Source organism: Accipiter gentilis, chromosome 18 (genome assembly GCF_929443795.1).
Source record: "Accipiter gentilis chromosome 18, bAccGen1.1, whole genome shotgun sequence".
Taxonomy (NCBI): domain Eukaryota; kingdom Metazoa; phylum Chordata; class Aves; order Accipitriformes; family Accipitridae; genus Astur; species Astur gentilis.
Genome location: NC_064897.1, coordinates 2,754,356 through 2,777,023, shown reverse-complemented (window position 1 = coordinate 2,777,023; position 22,668 = coordinate 2,754,356). Strand labels below are relative to the sequence as shown.

Sequence of the window (22,668 nt, the reverse complement as noted above, 5' to 3'; positions counted from 1 at the left end):
TAATTCAAAAAAATTAAAGCAATTACATAAAAGGTGATAAAATCAAGTTTATTTAGTCGTTGAAAGTTTGTAAATAACAGATATGTGGAGCCATTTCCAAAATGGTTTTGTTAATTAGCTCGTGGTTTGTTAACAAAGGCATATTCACTGGGAAATTTTATAGTGCTGCTCTTTTGTATAGACGAACAGGTGTCTCCTACAAATGAAGCTAACGTAGCAGTTTCAACACAAGCTCAGTATTTAAACCTAAAAAATATCCACTTAATTTTATAAATGTCACTATTAATAATGAAATGTATGTGTTTCCAGGCATTCCTTACTCCTGAAAATCCTGAGGAGCCTTATTTGGAAGGCATTGGCTTTAACTGCGTGGCTCCAGGAAAACGCTTTATGCCAATGGACAATTTGTCAGGAGGTGAAAAAACTGTGGCAGCTCTGGCTCTTGTGTTTGCTATACACAGGTAAAAGAAATATTATGGTATTATCCAAGTGTGTGGCTGAATAAGTGGCAGGAAGATAGACACTGTTACACTTACAAACATGTTAAAAAAAACTATATCTGCTAATAGCATACTTAAACATTACTAAAGACCTTATTCTATATCTGTCATTACTTCTTGTCAAAATTTTATGATATAGTAAGTGAATCTCTAATTAGAATGGTTATTAACATTTTTTGCATCTAAATGCAAAATACTGTCTTGTCTTCTACAGTTTTCGGCCAGCACCATTTTTTGTTTTAGATGAGATAGATGCTGCCTTGGATAACACAAACATTGATAAAGTAAGTTGGTCCCTTTCACCTCAGCCTTTTATTGACAATATAATGATAAGTTTTGCAGAAGGATGGCTACTGTCATTATAGGTTGATGGGATAAAGAGATTGATTACACTGTCTTAACCTGTTTTAAAATATTACTGGGTTTAGGATGGAAATGGTGGTTGTATGAGATGTTAGACTAGGCCTAGGTTTAAATTCCTAAATCTAAATGTGTTTTAATCAGTTCCCAAACTCTGAAGTTGAGAAGAATGGGTCAGGAGTGCAAAAGAATGCCACATAACCACGTGGTGCAATCTGACATGAAGGTTACTCGTGAATTGCTGGTTGGGGTTGGTTGGTTGGAATTTTTAAGGCCTTTGAGTTCCCCTACCTCTAAGAAACAGAAAGGAGCATATCTGCATGTTGAAAGTCAAGTCATTCTGTCACTGGAGTATTTATTTTGTATAATTAGCCTACTAAATATTTTTACATTGACATCAATTAAGGGCTATCACTCCCATCGTATTAGTCATGTGAATTCTTGCTTGATTGAAGTAACTTTCTGTCCTCCTCTTAATTTCGCGTTCCCTTTTTGCTAATAACTATTCACTGTAAAAACTTCGCTCGTTCTGACACATGTGGTAGAAGAGATGTCCAGTTTATACCTAAGAACATGCTAAGCAGCATTCTTCTTCAGAACACTATAAATAAAGAATAGCTGATTTTTTTTTTCTTCTATGCAACTGCATTTCTCAATTCAAACATTTCAAATCTGGTTTACTTTTCAGATAAAAATCACATTTGTAGCCCACAAAAGATGGTCATATTAACAGTTGTTAGCCAAATGGTTCCTAGGCTTATAACCCTCGACGGGTAGTATTTTTAGTTTGAAAGTATCATATTTCATTTGACACACCAGTATGTTTTTAAGATGTATATTCAAGAAAATAAAGAACATCAATGCAGAAAGCTTAAGTATTTTAAGTTCTGGTCTAATGTGTAGTTATAAAAATAACCTGCGTAAATACCACTTTATGGCCAAAGAGCTATTAAACTTGGATTATATTACACATTAGGGTTAACCCTGAAATCACCTTAGTTGTCTATGTTAAGCCTTTAGCCAAGTCCTTGGGGCCCGTCTAATCTGACCGGGAAGTTTTGCTGAGCTTCCTGCTTTGAAGTTGAATTGGGCTTCTCCCTGTTTTCTAACCTTCGTGGCTAGAGACGGGCCCGTCTCCCCTGCGGCTGGGCCATCCAGCTGCAGAGCCTCTGTCCGGAATGCCCGCTTGCCTTGCTGCCCATCGGTTGGTTGGGGCAGGATTATTGAAAGGGCTGCTCTCTTCACCTGAACTATGCGAAGCAGGCAACCTGTGGTACGGGCTGTGATGTATATAATATGCTTGGAGAGCAGCTGCCTGTGGAATGCAGGAAGAGGGTGACGAAATAGTGGTTTCCTAGAAAATGCCTTTAATTGGCTTCAATATCTATCTAGCTATTGCTATAAGGAGGGTTAGATGATTCTCTAAGCATGTGTGAAAAGTGTCTTGAACTGCAGAATGAGCAAAAGCAAAACTGCAGTGATCTGCAAGTATAATTAAGTTAATTTTTCCCTGCTCCCAGGGTCTTTCATATCTCTTTCCTTATCTGTAAGATGCAGCTGTTATTGGAAAGCACCAAAACCTTCAGACAGAGGAATTAAACATTACAAGTGAGCAAAAATGATACATGGAAAATTGTGTTGCTGGTGCTTACTCGTATCCAGGTTTTATGCTTAGAACTAAGTGTTTTTCTTTCCATTCAGCTTAAGGATTTACTAAAGCAGATGTCCAATAATTTACCAGTAATTATACTGTAAAATGAATGTGAATTATGTAACTCACTAAAGACAGTTCTTCCACTAAAAAATCACTTCCATATCATGTAGATATAACTGTGCAGACAAATGCCTAATTAAAAATGTACTGCTTTTCCTTTATCCAGCGTTTAATTCATATTGTGGGATACTGCCTTATTCGGTCACTAATTTACAACTTAACATTTGTACCTTTATTTTGCATATCATTGGAAAAAATGCTGCTGTCTGCAGTGAAATAATGTGTTTAAGATTTTAGTTTACAGCCAGTAACAACCTTTTCACACTTTCTTTCCTTATTCAAGAATTTCCACCTTCCTTTGTAGTTACATTAAATAAAATATTTTTCATTGGCACTGGCCTTTTTCTCTAACTTTATTTATTGGAGCAAATGATTATTCTCTCAGCATTTTCAAAAAGCACCAACTCTGAGGGGTTGTTCTAAGAACGTGCAAAGTATCTGTCTTAAGACCATTAAATTTCCCATTTTATCCTGCTTATTTCATAACTGAATTACTGAATTCTGCAACTAGCATAGCTCAGTTCTTTCCTCAGCATTCCCTATTTATAGCATGGTTTAAGTCTGCCAGAACTAACTTACTGAAATATTTGGCTTCTTTCCAAAGGTATCAAGTTTCATTAGAGAACAGGCACATGAACAAGTTCAAATGATAGTTATTTCTCTAAAGGAAGAGTTTTATTCCAAAGCAGATGCATTGATTGGAGTGTGTCCAGAGGTAACAATTAATTATTACCAACTTTTGTTAAATAATACATGCTGGCTTTTGTTGAAGTACTGACACCTTAAGGGTTACTACAGTGAATCATGTACATAATTGTGCTGCTGGATTTGAACTACTTTGTGTTCAGAAATAAGTGCAGGTACTGGCTCGATGAAAAGATCGTTTTGGTAACTCAAGCTCATTATTCTATCTCATAGTCATTTATGAACTGCTTATTTCATGTAACAGAAATGTTTTAAATTGTATGATTCTTCCTCTTCTCAGCATGATGACATTATGTTCAGTCGAGTACTGACTTTGGATCTTACCGAGTATCCAGACATGGATGACCAGGAGAGAACAGAGGACAAACCCAGTTCTGTTTCAGAATAAAGCATGGATGATTTCAGGGCCAGGTGACAACAGCAAGAACTGGGTTTACAGCCAACTTACAAATCTGAGTTTGGATGTGGCTATTAGAGGTTGATAGAGAAATGTTTACCTTTCAAAAGAAGCAGTTTTCTAAAATATTGAAGAAAGTAACTGTTATTCATTGATACAGTTTTGTTAACAAGTAAGAGATAGCCAGAGGTTGTCACTTAAGTGTGTATGTTCTGGTACGCAGTGCTTTATCTTCGAATGTTTTGGGGATTTTTTGCCTTAAGATGAAGGATTACAGGTTCACATAAGCACACTGTTACAAAGATCAGCCTCTTGCTTTTCTTATGAGAAGTAATGTGTTTAGCCACATCGTCAGTGCGCTGTTGAGATGCATGCTACCACTGGTCAAGACCTTCACAATTTCTCTTGTGTTGCAGCTGCATCTATTTGCCTTTAGATAGGATTATTTCCTGTTCTTTTTTAAAACAAGATACTGAAATCTGCCCATTATCTTATGTGGCTTTTGTGACACCCAGTAAGTCTTCAGTCTTCCACTGCAACCTTATGAAAACGTTAACTTTACAAAAGCTCATGATATAGCTCTATAGGTGTGTTGTAACATGGAAAAATTTCACCTTTGAGGTATTCTACTCCACACAAAAGTGGAAAGAATAAACCAGGTGTGAGTCAGATGCCATACACATAGCAGCCTTAGAAAAAAGTAAATTGGTTTGCAATTGAGACTTATTGCATAGCTGTCCCAGTAGTGTCAAGTTTATTTTGATGGCCACGCTTCATCTAAGAAGCAAAGTTAATTGAGTTGGTTACAGAACACCAAGAGAGCTTCAATCACTTCATCTGGCTTAAGTTTCACCTCAGTGTATGCTGAAGAGCTTTATTTGGTTTATTGTTGTTCATAATAATTACATCTTATGTTCATATACTAGCTTCCTTTTGTCCACCATTCTGCTTATACATGTCTGCCTTGTAGTGTGTTGCTAATACTGTTCTTGTTGCACACAACTGATGATGTCTGGACATGTGGGGTTACTGCACAAGGAAGGAATGACATGAGCAGTAGGTAACGTGTTCGTATGGAAATATAACAATGTAAGTCTGTCCACTTACACTGTAGACCAATGTTTATCAACTACTTATGTTGCTGCCACACTTTATTAATAAAAATTTATTTACTCTGAGTGTAAGTAAGTCATGAGTTAGCATCAGTCCCTTAATTCAGAATCCATTGACAGATGTGGAAACACTTACAGTAGTGTGAAGGATGAATAGAAGAGCAGCTTCTAGTGATTTTTGAAGACCTTTGACCCACATCAGTCTGCATATTGCAAGTACAGAAGTTTTGTTTTGGTTTGTGGGGTTTTTTTAACTGTTTGCTAGGAACAGTTCATTGAAATAGAAAAATACAGTAAAGAATTAAACTGTCTGAAGAACAATGAAAGCTACACATTTTAGTTACTATATAAGAATGGTCTATTTGGCTTTAAATATTTTATTAAAAGAGCATATGCTATCATCAGAGATGTCCTATCAACATCATTACACAGCTTGGAGCAAGACAGGATAATAAATGGTCAACAAGTTTGTTTTCAGTAAATATCTTACTCCCATTTTAAAAAAAATTATGAATTAAGTAGAAAAAGAGCAATCTACATTAGAATCAGCAAACATCATTTAGTATGCCAGTTAGTTCTTTCATGGCACTCCACTACTAATTTGAACAGGGCCTTAAAACAACCTTACTCTTTCACTTAACAGATAAATGGAACAGATGAGTTTCAGGTTCTGTCCCTTTGGACTGTATTTTAAACCCTGAGGTAGCTGCAAGGCCATTCCATCTCCAAGATGACTTAAAATATATAGGGAAGGGGGGTTATGTAACAAAACCCAAACTAGGCATTTCTACCTTCTTATTGTCTATGTTAGGAATTAAAGTAACTCCTTACTTGCTCATCTGCTTTTCAGGATATGAATAAATGGCACTTAAACAGGGGGAGGCTGTTGCATAACTTGCAGTTCAGCAGTGTCTACAAAATGGAAGATTCATTGTCAATGCTAGGTGTAAGCTGATCCTTAATACAGGGAGGGGATGTGATTTCCTAATGTGGATCTGACTTCAGGCACAAGATAAGCAGTTACATGACTTTAGGGTTGGGCTTAAATAATTAATCATGGTTATAAATAGCTCAGCTCATCTGATTAATTTTGCTGCAGCTTGAAGCAACAATTTAAGTGTTATAAGCTGATAATCAGCATCCAAAATAGCATGACAGATCACTTTTCAAAACAGCCAATTCATGCTGACTAGAGAAGCCAATTTTGGAAGTTCAGAGTCTTACAGATAATGCTATATGCAATGCTAAAAGACTTAATTTTCAGAAGTGATGTATGCATAAATACAGTCTCTCAAAGGGAGAAGATAAGATGGTCTATATTCAGGCTAGTTTTGCTTTTGATTTTTTACCTTTTAAAAAACACAGCTGAAACCTTGAGAACTGATACTTACAGTGCTTAGCAATGATACTGCATGCTAAAACCCAAGTATAATTTCCAGACTGTCACTCATGAAAGATGACTGAGTGTTTTTTCCTGGGGTAGAAGAGTCAGTGTGCATGCATTGTATAAGATTGCTTTTCTAGGCAAAATGTCTTCAGATCTTTACCTGCTTCAGAACAGGGACAAAGACTTCCACACCACAGAAACTACCCATCCCAGTAGTTACTAGTCTAGAAAGAAGCATGCACCTCACTTTTAAGCTTTTCATTTTGCACACATAGATACTAGAGAACAAGGAGAAATTGGTTTTGTGACATAGGAGTAAAGAGTTGACATACCCCAGTTCAGACAGAAAGGTCATCTGACAGACCCATCACTTCCATTCCCTGTAAAACCTCATTATAACATAGCGTGATCTCAGAAGGCGTAACAGATCAAATCCACAGGGAACGTAAGCAGAGAAATGTGACTGAAGCAGCCCTCCAGGACTGCCAGATACAAATGTGCGAGTAGCGGAACAAAGACTGGTCCTGAACATGCTCTCCTGCAGGCATTGAGGTGAGAGGCAGCTGACTAGCAAATTTCAGAAGGTTAGCGGTGTTAGCAACTGAACTGCTAATTATGTCAGTTCAGTGCTGAGATAAGTGCTAGGTGAAGTAACGGCACCTCAGAACAAACCTCTTAATGCAGTGCCTGACCTTCTCAGTGCCTACTGATCATTTGAGTAATTCAAATGAAGTCAAGCTTCTACGTTAGAAATGGTCTACAAATACATAATTAGCTACTAACTGGTTTTAATTCTGCCACATTAAGACTATCCATTATCTGCTTTCTGAGATAACTGGCTGCATACTCTGTGATTTAAACAATGCTATTTTAACTATTTCCATAGAAATACAGTGCAAATAGGTCAGTAAGCCCCCATATACATATGGTATGTCCTTGCCAATACATTACTTCTGCATCCTTTTTTTCCCCCTGTGATCTCATGCTTGACAGACTGACAAATGAAAACAAATACACTAAAAGTGTAAAACGGGCAGGTTATCATGATGCAGGTTCTATAAACTTGAAACAACAGTTCCTGTTCCTAACAGCTTAGGGATCTGAATCTGAAGCCTGCAAGCAGCCTTGTGCTAACAGACCCCTGAAGTGTTCAACCTCCAGCAGCCTAACTGCAGTTCAGCTGAGGAGAAAAGAATAGAAAACCCTTCATTTTGAAGGCACCTAACAGATAGTCACAGGTATGCTAAAAGTAATTTTTGACAGATTCAAGCATTACCTCTGTTGTGGCTTCACCTTGGTAAGAGTTTCATCCAACTGACTTGAAGGACAGGCAGAGAAAACCTGCAGCTGCTTCTAAGTGACCCTGCAGATACAGTTTTAGTAGTACGGAAGCGCCTGGAGAGTGACTAGTATGACTCAAGCTTTACATACATTACACATTTACAGCTTCAGAAAATAAAAGGCTAAGATGCACAATTTTTATTCCACTTAAAACCATGGAAATACTCCACTCAAAACTTTCCATGCAGCAGATGTAAAACACCTACTGTTAAAAAGCTTCTGGGTTGGGCTTTGGGGTTTTTTTCGTTAAATAGTGAGTATACCATTATCTGACTGCTTGATTCTCTTAGAAGAGTCAGTGCCATTTTCTCCTAACTTCCTTTTCGCACAGTCCACACATGAAGTTCCTGTGGAGGGAGAAAAAAAGTAAATTTAATGTTGCTACATACATGTGCTTTGTATGCTTTTTATTAAAAGCACCAAATACTAAGATAAACACAACAGTGGTCCACTAAGGTTCTTGTATTTGGATTCTGAAGTATAGCGCTAACCCTACCGAAAGTCTGCACCAGTTCAGTGATTTCCAGCTCTTCCCCAACACTGAGCTCTGGTACTAACATATAAATCAGGAAGTAGCTAATTATACAGCTGCCTTTTGAAGAAAATAATTTTTGATTTTGTGTGATAATGCCTGTGGAGTTCAGAGGTGAGAAGCTTCTTTAAAAAGTTTGGATCCCTTATTCAGAGGAAGAAAATATTTGGTGAGAGCTACTGTTGAGAGTACGAACAGCATAGCTGGACAGTAAAAATGAATGAAGGGAAATTCCTTCAAATCAGGACATCCATCACTTAAAACTCTCTATATAATTTTTTTGCAGGGTATTATACAAATCTGTGCTAAGGAATAATTCTCCTTTATTTTTTTACTTGCGATGTATTCCAAAATACAAGTAAATGGGTGCTAAAATTACTTGTAAGGAGGATGCTAACAAGTTAGTGAAGGAGCTTTATGTTACGTGGAACTGGAATAAATTGTGCTCAGGTTTTTTGTTTATTTTCCACTGATGCCTAATTGTACTTCACTGAAAAAGGGATTTATGAACTCATCAGAAAGACAGATAAGTTTAACATCTATTTGGAGTTACAAAAGTAATCTCTGACTTTATATCTGCTCCTGAGTATCTTGGACCTTCTGTACTTTTTGACGGTGAGGAAGTTGGGGGAGAGCGGGGGGGTGATATACTGCAATGCCAAAGACCCTTATGTCCAATAATGAAATGATACTCCATACAATTTTGATATTATTTGCAGCAGCAGCACAGGTATCTTAGAAATGTAATCTTTTTAAGTTGAAGTGGTGTTTCAAAGGGAATTTTTGCTATTTTATACCATAAATTGGTATGTATTACTGCTCTGCTTATTCACAGAAGTATCACAAAGATGCCTGAACAACACTTAGCCAAAAATTCACCTTCAGTACTACACACTTAAGCTTGAGATTCACTCTTCTATACCTTAAGGAGGGCACTCAAAATAGCCAAACATATGTTTGGAAGTTTAAGCCAAAACCACAAGGATGTTAATAGTATCTGGGAATATCATCATCAGTAATTTTTAATATACATTTTCTGGAGCTTTTCCATTCTATCATTTCTCATTTTATTGACAGCTGAAAGCCAGCAGTTATCTGCTAATAGGTAGAAAGAGGGTAAAAAGAAAATCTGTTAAGCAGACTTTGAGCTAAATGAGAGCGCTGCACAATAATAATTTAATTACTTTGTAATCAGAGACTTATTTTTATCTCTCCGATAGATTATGGAAATTTCTGTAAAAATAAGAACGTTACTTACCCAACAGTGTTGTGCTGTCCACTCGATCAGCATCTAGAGAAGTGTCAGAGACAGGAACAGCACAAGTTAGCGTCAAAAAAGTTTTTACACTTTTATGCAACATCCCACAATGGTAAGGTTGCATTTAGAATCATATGTCCCATGGCAGGGACAGCTTCCACCAGACCAGGTTGCTCAAAGCCCCATCCAACCTGGCCTTGAACACTGCCAGGGATGGGGCATCCACAGCCTCTCTGGGCAACCTGTTCCAGTGCCTCACCACCCTCACAGTGAAGAGCTTCTTCCTTACATCTAATCTAAATCTACCCTCCCTCAGTTTGAAGTCATTACCACATATCCTGTCACTACACACCCTTGTAAAAAGTCCTTCTCCAGCTTTCTTGCAGGCCCCCTTTGGGTACTGGAAGGCCGCTATAAGGTCTCCCCAGAGCCTTCTCCAGGCTGAACAACCCCAACTCTCTCAGCCTGTCTTCACAGGAGAGGTGCTCCAGCCCTCAGCATCTTCGTGGCCCTCCTCTGGACTCACTCCAACAGGTCCATGTCCTTAGGTTGGAGGCCCCGGAGCTGAACACAGAACTCCAGGTGGGGTCTCACGAGAGTGGAGTAGAGGGGGAGAATCGCCTCCCTCGACCTGCTGGTCACGCTTCTTCTGATGCAGCCCAGGATACGATTGGCTTTCTGGGCTGGAAGCGCACATTGCCGGGTCATGTTGAGCTTCTCATCAACCAACACCCCCAAGTCCCTCTCCTCAGGGCTGCTCTCAATCCACTCATCGCCCAGCCCGTATTTGTGCTTGGGATTGCCCCGACCCATGTGCAGGACCTTGCACTTGGCCTTGCTGAACTTCATGAGGTTTGCACGGGCCCCACCTCTCAATCCTGTCAAGGACCCTCTGGACAGCATCCCTTCCCTCCAGCGTGTCGACTGCACCACACAGCTTGGTGTCGTCGGCAAACTTGCTGGGGATGCCCTTAATCGCACCGTCCACGTTGCCAACAAACATGTTAAACAGCACCGGTCCCAATACCGACCCCTGAGGAACGCCACTCGTCACTGTTCTCCACTCAGACATTGAGCCGTTGACCACAACTCCTTGAGTGTGACCATCCAGCCAATTCCTTATCCACCGAGTGGTCCATCCATGGACCACATCAAATCCATGTCTCTCCAATTTAGAGACAAGGATGTCGCGTGGGACAGCGTCAAACACTTTGCACAAGTCCAGGTAGATGATGTCAGTTGCTCTTCCCTTATCCACCAATGCTGTAACCCCAAATTTGTCAGGCACAATTTGCCCTTAGTGAAGCCATGCTGGCTGTCACCAATCACCTCCTTATTTTCCATGTGCCTTAGCATAATTTCCGGGAGGATCTGCTTGATGATCTTGCTGGGCATAGAGGTGAGATTGATTGGCCTGTAGTTCCCTGGGTCTTCCTTTTTTCCCTTTTTAAAAACAGGGGCTATGTTTCCCCTTTTCCACTCAGTGGGAACTTCCCCAGTTTGCCACAACTTTTCAAATATGGATAATGGCTTAGCAACATCTGCTTCATCAGTAGATTGAGAATTCTACCAGGGCAGCCCAGGCTACCTCCCCTCTTGACCGCTCCAATAGTGAGCAACAGGTCCAGCAGTGCCCCTCCTCTGGTTGGGATCTCCGTCACCTGTACTAGGAAGTTGTCCTCAACACATTCCAGTAGTTTCCTGGGCTGCTTGCAGTTTGCTGCGCTGCTTTTCCAGCAGATGCCGGGGTGGCTGAAGTCTGCTATCAGGATCAGGGCCTGCATTTCTCATTTCTTTCATATAAGCCTTTTAACAAACTCCTTCTGCTATTTTTTAAAAAAGAGAGTTTGTAAATAAGCATGAAAAAAATGAAACCTGACAGTTTGGTAATGTGAAGAGCAGTTAATGCACACTTGAAAACAGTTTTGTTTGGGATCTTGACTTGCAAATGAGATCAACAAGATTCTGCAGTCAGAGTAAGGTCCCTCTTCTTGCAAGTATTAATCCCAACCAGTAATTCCACTGAACAAAAAAGGGAGGATTATAGTCCGATTTTGCAATCATTTCCATTTAGAGCTTATGTAAATATATCTCCCACCTTGTTTTGATATCAATGGCTGCTTTGCAATCAACTGGATACTCCAGACTCAACAGGCTCTAGACACTGCCCAGACTGTGAGAAGTATGTCCATCACATCCATCAACAGCAGCATGTCAAAGAAAAAAACTAGCAGGCTGAGGCTACTTCAGTGTCTGAAATTGCACCCCAACTTACTTCTGGGTGTCTACACTTCCTGAAACCTAGATGCTGTGCTAAGTATTTTTTCTAGCCTTCATGGAAAGAAAAATCTAATCCAGTGTAAATGTAATGTTCATCCAGTTACAAAAACCATTACATAATTTGGGCAAACACCTGCAGTTTCCTTTTAGGGAGGGCAAGGGGAAGGTTCCTGCTATGCACCACTTGGGAATAATTTTAGACAAAACAGTTTCCCTGACATGAAAAAAGAGCTGTGAAACAGTATTCTTCCCAAGGTCATTTACTCCAGTTATTCTCCTCAATTCTCTGGCTAAGCCAGAGTAGAACTGTCCTTGTTTGGAAAACACTGAAGAAATCTCCTTCCTTCAACATACAGTTGTTTTTCCCTGTTTTTGTATTAAAGACTCTTCATTGCTATAGCTAAGGAATTTTATGAGTTGAGAGACAACAGGATGGAAGGGAGCAGGGGGGAAAGTAAGTGAATGGACCTAGTCAGTAAAAGTTAGCTCCCTGTTGATGCAAGTCTAGTCGTTACCTTCAGCAAAGGTATCAAGGTATTTCCCATTTTAGCATTAAATGCCCTCTATAGAACGCCATTCGCTGTCACAAATGGAGTATTACTCCACAGCCTCTTCTATTTTATTGTCATAAAACGTTACCCTCACACTCAGGTTTTCTGCCCATTTGTCCTAACTGCATTAAACCAAACACTATTGGGTGTACTGATTTAATTTCCCATTCTATGCTTAATCAGATATTGTGGCTCAACCAGCTTATCCCACCAGTTAATTCCTTCAATTCTTTTAGTCTTTTTTACTGACATGTCATATTTCATCTAATGTAATACTCAATATACTGGAGTAGTTCATGCCAAAAAAATACACAAAGTAACCATCTTAACTAAATGCTAACAAAAAGACAAAATCAGAATTAAAGATTAAATTCCCAAGAATCCACAGACCTTACAGAAAGAAATTTGGTTGGAATTTTGTCACGTGTTCCAACTCTGCATGCCATTCATAAGCAAAGATGCTACACAGGCCAGCTACACATGAGGTCAACACCTCAGACCAACTGCTGATTGTTCAGCCATGGCATCCTGCTACGTAGCTGCTCAAAATTTTCTTATTAAAGAAAGAGGAGACATTACCTGGACTTCTCTGCTTGCAGATTTGAGCAGTCAGATCTTGTACATACTCTGGGAATTGTTTAAAACAGTCCCCGTAGGACACGACTTTTATTCCATGCAGCAGCATATCTGCCTGGAGCTTAAAAAAGTGGTCTTCATTTTCTTTAAGAACCAACATATAATGTTCTAAATCCACTTTATTCTTTACAGTATAAAGAAAAAGAGCTTGGAATATCTGATCGCGCAGAGTCTCTCCACAGCCCAAAAACAAAAAAGACTTGGTTCGATACAAATTTTGAAGAACTTCCTGTTAAGAAATAGAAACATGCAAGAGCTACGCTTACTTCAGTAGTCAAAAGGCCAAGGTAAGAACTTCTAGAACGTCAGACTTAAAAGGAGAAGCAGAGCAGACATCGCTATTGAACTGAATTAAGCATATGTTTTAGGATCAGGGCAAACTGACATTTCGTAAGTACTATTTCTACAAAAAAGTTTATGTTCAAAATCAAAGTTACTGTACAAAAATAAGTACACACGTAAATATTTCCAGTAAGGGAATTTTAAACTGAAAGAATTATGGTGACAGAATATCAGGCTCCCGTTAGGTCAATCTGTAAATAAGGAAAACTAATATTCTTGACCAAATGTTTGACTTCTTAAAATACCTAAGATATGACATGAAGTCCAGAATCCAGAGCTGGTAACAGCTTAAGCCCCTACAAAATGAATCCAAGCAATCAGATGGTGATGAATCCTTGTTCTGGTGTCTAGTATTTTACGGCTAATGTTCTTTCACGAGATAAATACAAAGAACTCTAAAACTATGACATACAGCTGAGGGTTTTGATTGCGATTTACAAAGCAGCAGTATACAAGAGCACACATTGCCCTAGCAACATAGCTGGCTTTCTGAATACTGCCATTTTTCTGGGCCCCAATTATTTAATCTATACGATAGGTAGTGCGTATGCAGTGATTACAATAAAATAGTTTGGCAAAACATAGTAAAAATTTTAAAGATCACACGAACCATGACTTCAGGATCTTGAGTAACATCTTTATATCCTGAGGGATCTAGCACCATTCCACAGGGATCAGTATATAAGCCATGAATATGAAGAACTCCGTATTTTATATGACCTCTTGCCCACTGAAGAACCTAAAGCATCAGAACCATGCAAGTAACATTCTTTTGTTATAATACACTACAGTAACTGAGATTCTGAAAAAATATACAGCTGTCCTAACTTACAAAGCCACCTAAAGCAGAAATAACTTCTTTTGCACTTTTCTGCAGCAAGAGGTAATTTTAATTACTAATTACACAGCTTGCTTTAAATTATAATAAAGAGGTGATTGCCGATACTGAAGATACCTCTGCCTTTTTGGTCTAAACAAGCATTCAACCAAGCAGCAAGTTCCAGAAACGCTGGCACAAAAGATACGAACAGCAAATTAACTACCAGCTAGGTGAAATCGTATTTGTGATTGTAACAATTACTTCATGTAAGTTAAGTAATTTTGTGGGTTTTTTCCAAGGACTGGGAGGGAATTAGTTAATAAATGTGTCACTGAAATTCCCTTTGGTAACTGTTACCAGATTATTCAGAATAAAAAGACACGTAAAATATATGTCTGTGCATCTGCTGTTAGCTTATAGACATGCTTTACCAATTAAGAAGTTTTAGCCTTGACACTCTTTAAACAGGAAAACTTCTTTCAATGAAGCTTACAAGCTGCCTTTTCTTATTAGAAGTCTAAAAATTTTACTGCTCTCATCATACCTTATCCTTATCTTTCAAGTCTAAAGATTCCATAGGTTTACCCTGTTGCTGACCAAAGATTTCAAGTAAATTATCATAGTTTGTAGTCAGAACCATTGTGCCTCTCTCCATGAGTCTCAGGATTGATTGCAGAACAACAGGATTCTGAATGTGTTGTTCTAAATTATCAAACACCTCCATTAAGCAATCCTGGAAGAAGTTGGGCTTCGTATCCCCAGTACGCTGAAGAAAGAAAAAGAGGAACACTTCATAAGGACCACATGCACCATTAGAATTGCCTCCAACAGAAAATCCACCTCATTTGTCTACTTATTGCCAAAGCATTTCTTTAAAAGAGGGCCTACGTCTACAAAACCATCAAAAACAACAATCTCAAATTATTCAGGTGCTCTTGCCTCTACTTAACGTAGCTCAAAATAGTAGTCTGGTTTTCTCAAGGAAGCTTGTAATACAGGTAAAATAAACAAAATTATTTTGCTACAGTTAAATCCTCACTTGTCACTTCTAAACAAACATGAAGGTATGCTTTCCTAAAAGTGCAGGCTGCATTTGCCCAGAGTATCTGCTGAGACTGACAGGAACTTGTAATAATTCTGTACAATATACAGGCTTCCTATTCAATAAATTGTATTAGACACAGAACAACAGTCTGTTTAGAAGCCCAATACAGTTACTGGCCTAACTACATGGAAACCTCACCTTTCTCAGTGTGCTTTTACTGCTGTGAAAATGAGTTAGTGTACTGAAATTATCATTCCCTGGATTCAGAGTCTGGGATATACCATTAAAAGAGTTTGGGTTGGGTTTTTTTTTTGCTTCCTGGTTGAGAAAAATGTATTAATCATTAAATCTGCTACAAAACCTAACCATACATGCAGACTCCTCCCGAAAGAGAGCGGTGGTTATTACACTTTGCCTGTAGAGAAGCTCACCACGTGTTGCAAAACGCTCAACACATCCTGCAACTTAGCAGTATGTATGTCACCCTAATTATTTCAACTAGAAGACTTGGCAAACCTATTAACACGATCTGAAAATCTCCGGAACCTAAGATGAACAGCTGAGAACCTGGGCATGTATGGACTGTCTTCAGCAAAGTGTGAGCTGCAGCGGTGATTAAGTCTGTGTGATCTAAGGCTATCGACAGGGTCAAGGTCTACCTGTACTTTCAGGGTATCTCTAGTTTTAGCCGGCACAGCAATAAATTCCTCTTTCAGTTCCAAGAAACATTATTGCGAATATTTAATAGTTGGGACTCTTGCTTGCATTAAGACAAAAGCTTACTTACACTAAAACCAAGGATTTTTTAGCCTCTCCAAAATGTACAGTGTACTATATGATTACCATCAAAATTTCAGTTTTTACCAGAAAAATTTCCAGTTTTAGAAAGCTGAAAAGAATTTTTGTTGATAACAAAATAAAAGTATATAACAATTTTAGAGATCAATGTAAGTTATAAACAGACTCACTGGTGACATTTTCCTGATGAGATCATGTGCAACCACAAGCAGGTCTCTATCTTTGATGACTTTTTTACGAAATTCGGCAACATCTCCAGGATGAAGCACCTCCAGCTGCTCAGCTGCTTCAATTACTGCCTCAATGCAACTTCTCCAGGAGCACAGCGCTGGGATTCCTGGTGCTACTGCAGCACTTACCCCGGTTCCAATTACAAGAAGAAGGTCCCGAGGCTGCTTTCTTATTAGACTTTTTAAGAACTTCCTTTAAAACAGAAAACAAAAATCTTCATTTTTTACAGTGCATTTTCTAACTTGTCTGAAGATCTTGTGACTGACTCAAGAAGTCCGTATGAACTATTAACACTTGTGCAAAATACTAACCAGCCAAAAAGAACCAAGTTCTCCATTGCTACACAGAAGAATAGTATTGGCAGCAGTTCACACCCTTCCCCAAACTGACAACGTACTTTAAGTCTTTTTGTCATTTTAGACAAGTAAGTGTGCATAATTAATTTAAGCCAAAAACCGTCAACTTCAACTCACTAATGTCTTTGAGATCCAAATTGACAATTACCAATTTTCAGTCCACTGGGCTAGCCAAACACCATTTCAAATGGAATTTTGAAAAAAAGTAGTCAAAGTACTTTCCAATGACTTACTTGAAACATGCCTGATAGAAAGTAAGTAGAACTATTTCAAAGGGACAAGTCATAGTATTTCAAAGAAACAAATTTTTGGTTTTTTTCTGGGAAAAAGCAGTATCTTTTATTCTCATTTATTCTCACTTTAGGATACATGAACATAAGAACAGTCATGCTTGTTCCGATCAAGGGTTCATCTAGCCCACTATTCAGATGTTACTAACCATAGATTACTCTCAAAGGCGTATTTGGTTCCATGTCAGTATTCACTGCGCAAACCAGCACAAGAAACTGTTGAGAAAGTCTGGCTTTCATGACTACTTTGCGAAGAAGTGAAAATGCATTTAAAGCATACAGTGAAATGACTGTATACAAGCAAGGATTTCAGTAATACAGAACCTTAGAATTCCCTTGACTTTCAAAACTACTTTTACAGATTTTTAATTCCTGTTAATCTGATAATCTGGGCGTTTAACACCTCTTATTTCACGATCATCTGAAACGATCTAGCTAAAACATTATTTAACTTGAAATGGCCCTAGGCAAAGCAATTAATAAACATTCAGATAAGGTTGCTAGCTAATGCCTACAAAGAATATGTTGCTGATAATCCCCATGCCTTCCTGCTACATTCAGCACGAATTGTTTCCTCTCAGCAAGTGTATTATTCCTCACGAACAGCTTCACTCTGAGTATGAAGCACTCGGTCAGTGGAGAAACTAGTTTCTGGGATCATTTCAAGTTTCCAAGCATGATGTATCCAATTTTCAGTAACGTATTTCCATTGCATTTTCAGATTTTCATTAAGAGACAGTTTTATATAACCTTTGCAACACAAGTTACCTGGATTTCTGCTCACTTCTAATTGTTGATCGTTCTGATGAATCCATCTCTGAGCCCTAAGTAAAACAAAAAGTAAAATAATTCTTGATGCTTCTACCTTAGAAAAGGCCAAAATTAAAACCAGATGTATGACTGTTAGAGTTTTCTATTTATTCTTATCAAGTATTTTATAATCAAGACTCTGTATATCACATCATAGTTAAGCAACGCGCTGATAGAAACAAAGCTGACAAAGTATGAGCTCCATTTAAGCTCAGTTGATTGACATTTTTAAGCTAATGGAGATATGGCTATTCACGCAGCTGAAAAATACTTGTGTCTAAATTCAAGATAAAATTTATCATACCTACTAAAATGTTAATTCTTTTCAAGCAATGAATGCATCTCTTGAATTTATTTTTTTCATAATAATCAGCTGATTCAACTAAGTTTGTGGAAACTGGACTTCTGCAACACAAAAGGCCCTCTGCTAACCACCTGGCTACACTACCAGACCATATAACATGAAAGATTTTTCTTCTCAGCAAGTACTTTAAATGAAAACTTATTTTAGTGTCATGTATATTGTCTTATGTCTGAAGCATGAGAAGGACTGCATCTTGGCAAGACAATTTGGCTACAACATCGTCACTTAGAAATCCCCAAGTTTCATTACATTGATTCTGGGGTTTGTTTTTATAAGGATGTATTTTTTTGTTTGGCTTTGAAACACATCTTAGTTTGTGCTTGTGGAGACTGCAGACCCTAATCCCTCAAATAAGCGTTCTGCCAGACCCTATGACTCATTGGCTACTTGCCAGCTCCCAGGTTCACATGCTGGAAGCTAATTTGGAAGCAGGAGGCCTAAGTTTGGAGATCATTTGACCAAAAAAAACCCCCACCAACCCCAAAGAAAAGAAAAAAACCAAAAAAATCCCCACCCTGTGACAGAGGGACATGAGCATTTCTGAGCAAAACACAGAGATCTCTTCTGCAAATGCACCCAGAATGTCTTTTCAAGTGGAAAAATCTTTTCTTGTTGAGATACTTATTTTCTCCATGCTTCCTTCTTGACAGTATCCTACAAAGATGCTACACTATCATCTGAAGAACGCCAGCACATCCAAAATTCAGAACAATAACCTGTCTAGAGCAAAACACTTCAAAATCTAGAGAACAAGTTTCCTTTATATATGGAAAAGTTACCAGTTCACAATGCAAAACCAACACATGAAGGAAGTGCAACTTACTTATTCTGAAAAGGGTCGTATTATTTTATTACCCCATCCAGTGAAGTGTTTGGGAAAGAATCCCTAAGAAAGCTTTAATAATTACGTTAATAACTTACCAAAATTAATAAAATAAGCATCTCGGCACAGGATGCTGTCAGTACCAACATTTTGGACCTCATTGTTTCCTTTTACCCCTTAAAGTTGCTTCCTGGAAGCAGAAGCTGTGCAAATAAGTGGCAGCAATTGCCACCAACCCCCAATAGCTGAATGGCTGCAAACGATAAATTCTGAATGTCTCCATGCCTTTGAGTAGTGAGTAATTGTGACTAGTCTTGAAAATTCTCTTACTAGATTTAAGCAACGCTTCTTCAGTGAGCATACCTAGAAAAACAGAGGACCTGGGCACCAGCATTCAAGACTGGTTTACTTTTAAAAAGAGACACCGGACCAACCAAAGGCACGCACAGGTGCTTTTCAACAACCTTTCCTCATGGCAGCCTGGAAATCAGACCCCTCTATAGTCCAGATTCGCCCGAAAGCGCTGAACGGGAGCTGGGTCTCTACTCCAAACACAAGGAGGGTTCATCAGAACAAATTCTGATTGTTGTCTTTTCTTCCTGTTCAAGAAAGCAGGTTTTATTTAAGGCTCTACCTGTGAAATCGGAGCTCTATCCGCTGTCTGAAACTCCAAGCCAATGCTCTGACTGAACCAAACGGTTCTTCCAGGCAGCTTAATTTAGGAAAACAGCCTAAAACGTTCAAGGCAAAGGAAGCAGCGGGGTGAAGGAAAGCATCTTTCCCCCGTCCACCCCGCCTGCCCGCTGATTCTCTCTGGGAAAAGGCCAAGAGCACCAGGGAGGGCAAGGCAGGGCAGCAGCCTCTCCCTCCTGTAACGGAGCCGTTACCTCCTCCCTCAGCTGCGAACGAGGAGGACCCGCTCCCCCGGCAACGCTGCCGACTCCGGCCTCCCCGCGCCGGGCCCGGCCCGGCCCTCACCGGCGGCCCCGCTGCCGCCCGGCCTGCCCGGGAACCCCCCGCGCCGAACGGCAGCCGGAGCGGCGGTTCCGTTCGGTCCGGTCCGGTAGCCGGCGGCCCCCCGCCCACCCCTCACCGCCGGGCCGGGGGGGTGGGGGGAAAGGGGGAGGACCGCGGCCGCGGACCCGAGCGGTGACCCCGGCCCTCACCCCCCCGCCGCCGTTACCTCACGGGAGCCGCCTCGCTTCTCCCACCCCACCGGCCGGGGGGACCGTCCCCTCCCCGAAGACCTTCCCCGCCGGCCGGGAAACAGCCACCGCGGGAGGAAGATTCCGCTCGAGAAGCGGCTCGGGGCCAGCACTCGCCTCGTTAAAATCCGCGTGAAAACCGCCCGCCGTCTCGGTCGGTCACGGCGGGGCGATGGCGGGGCGACGCCGGGCGAGAGGGAGCGGCACTGCCGCGCCTCGGCCGGTTCCCCGAGGCGGGGAGGGGTGACGCTCACGCACCGCCGAAAAATACCCGAAGCCCTTTTCCAGGCAAAACCAGAAACGAGCAGCCCGCGGGTCTGCGTGAAACGGGAGAACCGACTCCGGGCTGCAGGAGAAAGGGAGCTCGAAGGTAAAGTCGAAGGTGAAGGCGGTTAGCGCCATGAAAACTTACGGATGATGGAAGCACGGAAGATGCGAAGTGGTAGGGCCGGGAGAAAGCAAAATAAAACACGCAAAAAAAAAAAAAAAAAAAAAAAAAAACCACACAAAGAGACCATGCGGGTACCTTCCGTGGCTCCAACGGAGGGTCGGCGGGGCAGCCCATCGCAGGCAGCTCCCCGCGGCCGAAGCTCTCCTCTCCAAAGCGCTTTGCTTTTCTTCTTTAGTCTCTTAAAGCCTAAAAACTCACAGGTCCTTCGCCACGGGTTATCAAGGCGTTTGACTGACAGCACGTCGCCGCGCTCCACCACGTTTTCCGACGGCGGTGCCCAGCTGGCGTTGCAGCGCTGTGGCTTCGGTGGGGTGACCCCACGGGAGGAGTCCGCCACGGCGGTCCGGTGTGTAAAGGCTGCTCGTGGCGCCTAAGGACACTGTTGCAGAACCGTACCCCCAAATTCCAGTTGCAAAACTGTGTTGAAAACGCGTCCTCCAATTTTGATTTCGTAGCCGGCGTTCTAAAAACTATTCGTGGGACCATTTTACAGACTTTTGCAGACTTCAACTACTTACTGGCGTCAGCTTCCCAAACATCGGTCTTAAAAGATTTTCTTTGTTTCTCTACTCAGTCACTTCTGTCGTTTTGGGGTACAGTCAAGATTCACAGGTTTTGCGTGCCTGAATGATAGAGTTGACCACTCTCTTTTGTTCATTAAACATCAGTGTTGCATTGATATTCTGGTATAGTTTTAGGAGGAATTTTGGTAAGCATGGCCAGTTTTGCAGATAAAACACAAACCCACTGCTTTTACTCCGTACCCAGTCTTACTTTTGGCAAGAGTAGTTGTGTTGACCGTACTGACTTCACTAACTTTCAGTTTGTGTAAGAACATTGTGTCCTTGTGAACTCTCTGTAATATGCCCTAGACATCACTTCTTACTTTGTCATTTTTTTATATCACTACCTTGCAGTGTCCCTAGAAAGTCTTAACAAAGATTTGGAGCATCATATTCATAGCGATAAGGAAGATGGAGGATAGGATGAGAGAGAACAGAAAGGGAGAAAAAAGAATGTAATGACAGTCTCACCTGAAAATGGAGGTTTGATTGCGTTAGAGAAGCTCTGCAATGCTTCTAGCTCTTCGCCTTCCACCCTTCGCTACTGCCAGTCAGTCAGCAATGTATTTTAACATGCTGATATTTAGGGTTCAGTAATCCGGAGGGTCAAAGACCTTGTGTTTTAGAAGAACCAGGTGATATTCTGCTCCCTAAACCCCAGTAACTATGTCTGAAATCCACCCTGCAATGCCATTTGACACTGCATTGTAATAACGTTGGAATGTATTACTAAATAAGTTGCTGCATATCTTAGAATATTTTGTCAGCTGTAGATAGGAGTCACAAAGACTTGCTAAATATTTTCCAGAGCTTGAGACTCAAGGTCAGACCTATCCTGTAGATTTACAATACCTAATATTCTTCTTTGTTTCGCATTAATTTAAAAAGTAATGAGAGGAAATATTTGTGAAGAAAGGCCCTTGAAAGCTTTTCCATTTTTCAGTCTGAGTCAATTCATCTGATAAATGTTGTTACCTTTTCATGTAAGCCTTGTTCCTTTTATATCCTTAGACTACAATAACTATTATTTAAAAAACCCAACAGTACTCACAACAATAATAAGTTACATAAGCTCTGAATTCCCTTGCAAGGGGTTAGGAAAGTCATTAAGGACAAAGAATATCAATACTTTCCAATCAAATACAGTACAAAAGTAACCATATAAAATACAATCAAAAGGAGGTTTGGTATACTTTTCCAAATGTACAACAAGAGGTAACACTGTATTGTTTTCCATTATATTTCCTTGTTATTACTGAAAATGTATATGACAGACAAACAAACGCCTTTACAAGAAAATTGGCATAAAGTTGAGTAGCAAAAGTCGCAGTGAGAAAAGGATGCTGAAGTGTGTTGAAACCTGTAAGCTTTGAAATAGGAAGGAGTTTCTTTCAAGAAGCAACAAAGGCAAGTACTCTTCTGCTACAGTCAAGAAACACTGAGGGGTAAAATGCATACTCTAAATAAAATAACTACAGAAGCTTCCGGCTTGATTCAACCCAAGATTTATTTCTCATACTATAGTAAATTCATATGTTTATCCAAGTGTACCAAACAATATGTTAATTCAGTTGTTTATTTGGGGCTTTCTTGCAGACTTTGGAAATACTACTCAGTGATGTAATCAGGGCAAGAAGTGCAGCTGGTTGGTTTTGGCTGGAAGAGCCAATGCATCTGATTATTCAGCTGTGGTTTTATGCACCAAGATGTAATGTTGATTTACTTTTGACATCTTGC

General features: G+C 40.1%; 2 protein-coding genes across 9 annotated transcripts in view; one reads left to right on the top strand and one right to left on the bottom strand.

Annotated features, from left to right (window-relative positions):
- Positions 1-5,071, top strand: part of SMC1B (structural maintenance of chromosomes 1B) — a 36,386-nt gene extending 31,315 nt beyond the window's left edge. For 2 of the 3 annotated variants that reach the window (XM_049821483.1, XM_049821484.1), the window contains 4 exons: positions 310-461; positions 715-784; positions 3,239-3,349; positions 3,620-5,071. In XM_049821483.1, the coding sequence (XP_049677440.1) occupies positions 310-461; positions 715-784; positions 3,239-3,349; positions 3,620-3,727 (441 nt within the window). In that variant the 3' untranslated portion in view covers positions 3,728-5,071. The remainder of the gene's footprint in view (positions 1-309; positions 462-714; positions 785-3,238; positions 3,350-3,619) is intronic. The other variant, XM_049821485.1, reaches the window with a different exon arrangement.
- Positions 5,072-7,699: 2,628 nt separating this feature from the next.
- Positions 7,700-21,564, bottom strand: FAM118A (family with sequence similarity 118 member A). 6 transcript variants are annotated; one of them, XM_049821499.1, is made up of 9 exons: positions 19,896-19,923; positions 19,347-19,443; positions 17,484-17,539; positions 16,009-16,261; positions 14,540-14,761; positions 13,786-13,914; positions 12,777-13,062; positions 9,367-9,399; positions 7,700-7,923 (listed from the first exon to the last, which is right to left on the bottom strand). In XM_049821499.1, exons 3-9 carry the CDS (start codon positions 17,528-17,530, stop codon positions 7,823-7,825), a joined length of 1,071 nt encoding a protein of 356 aa, XP_049677456.1. In that variant the 5' UTR covers positions 17,531-17,539; positions 19,347-19,443; positions 19,896-19,923; the 3' UTR covers positions 7,700-7,822. The 6 variants fall into 6 exon arrangements, with proteins under 6 accessions (XP_049677456.1, XP_049677457.1, XP_049677451.1 ...); XM_049821500.1 differs by lacking the exons at positions 19,347-19,443; positions 19,896-19,923 and adding an exon at positions 21,403-21,564; XM_049821494.1 differs by lacking the exons at positions 19,347-19,443; positions 19,896-19,923 and adding an exon at positions 20,444-20,494.
- Between the last annotated feature and the right edge of the window lie 1,104 nt (positions 21,565-22,668).

Excerpts from the sequence above, each read along its gene's own strand:
- FAM118A (XM_049821494.1), bottom strand. The coding sequence starts at position 20,482 with ATGGGCTGCCCCGCCGACCCTCCGTTGGAGCCACGGAAG. Across the intron at positions 14,762-16,008 it reads TCATCAGGAAAATGTCACCA|CGTACTGGGGATACGAAGCC; the intron begins GTGAGTCTGTTT and ends TTCTTTCTTCAG. Across the intron at positions 9,400-12,776 it reads CTGCAAGCAGAGAAGTCCAG|ATGCTGATCGAGTGGACAGC; the intron begins GTAATGTCTCCT and ends ACACTTCTCTAG.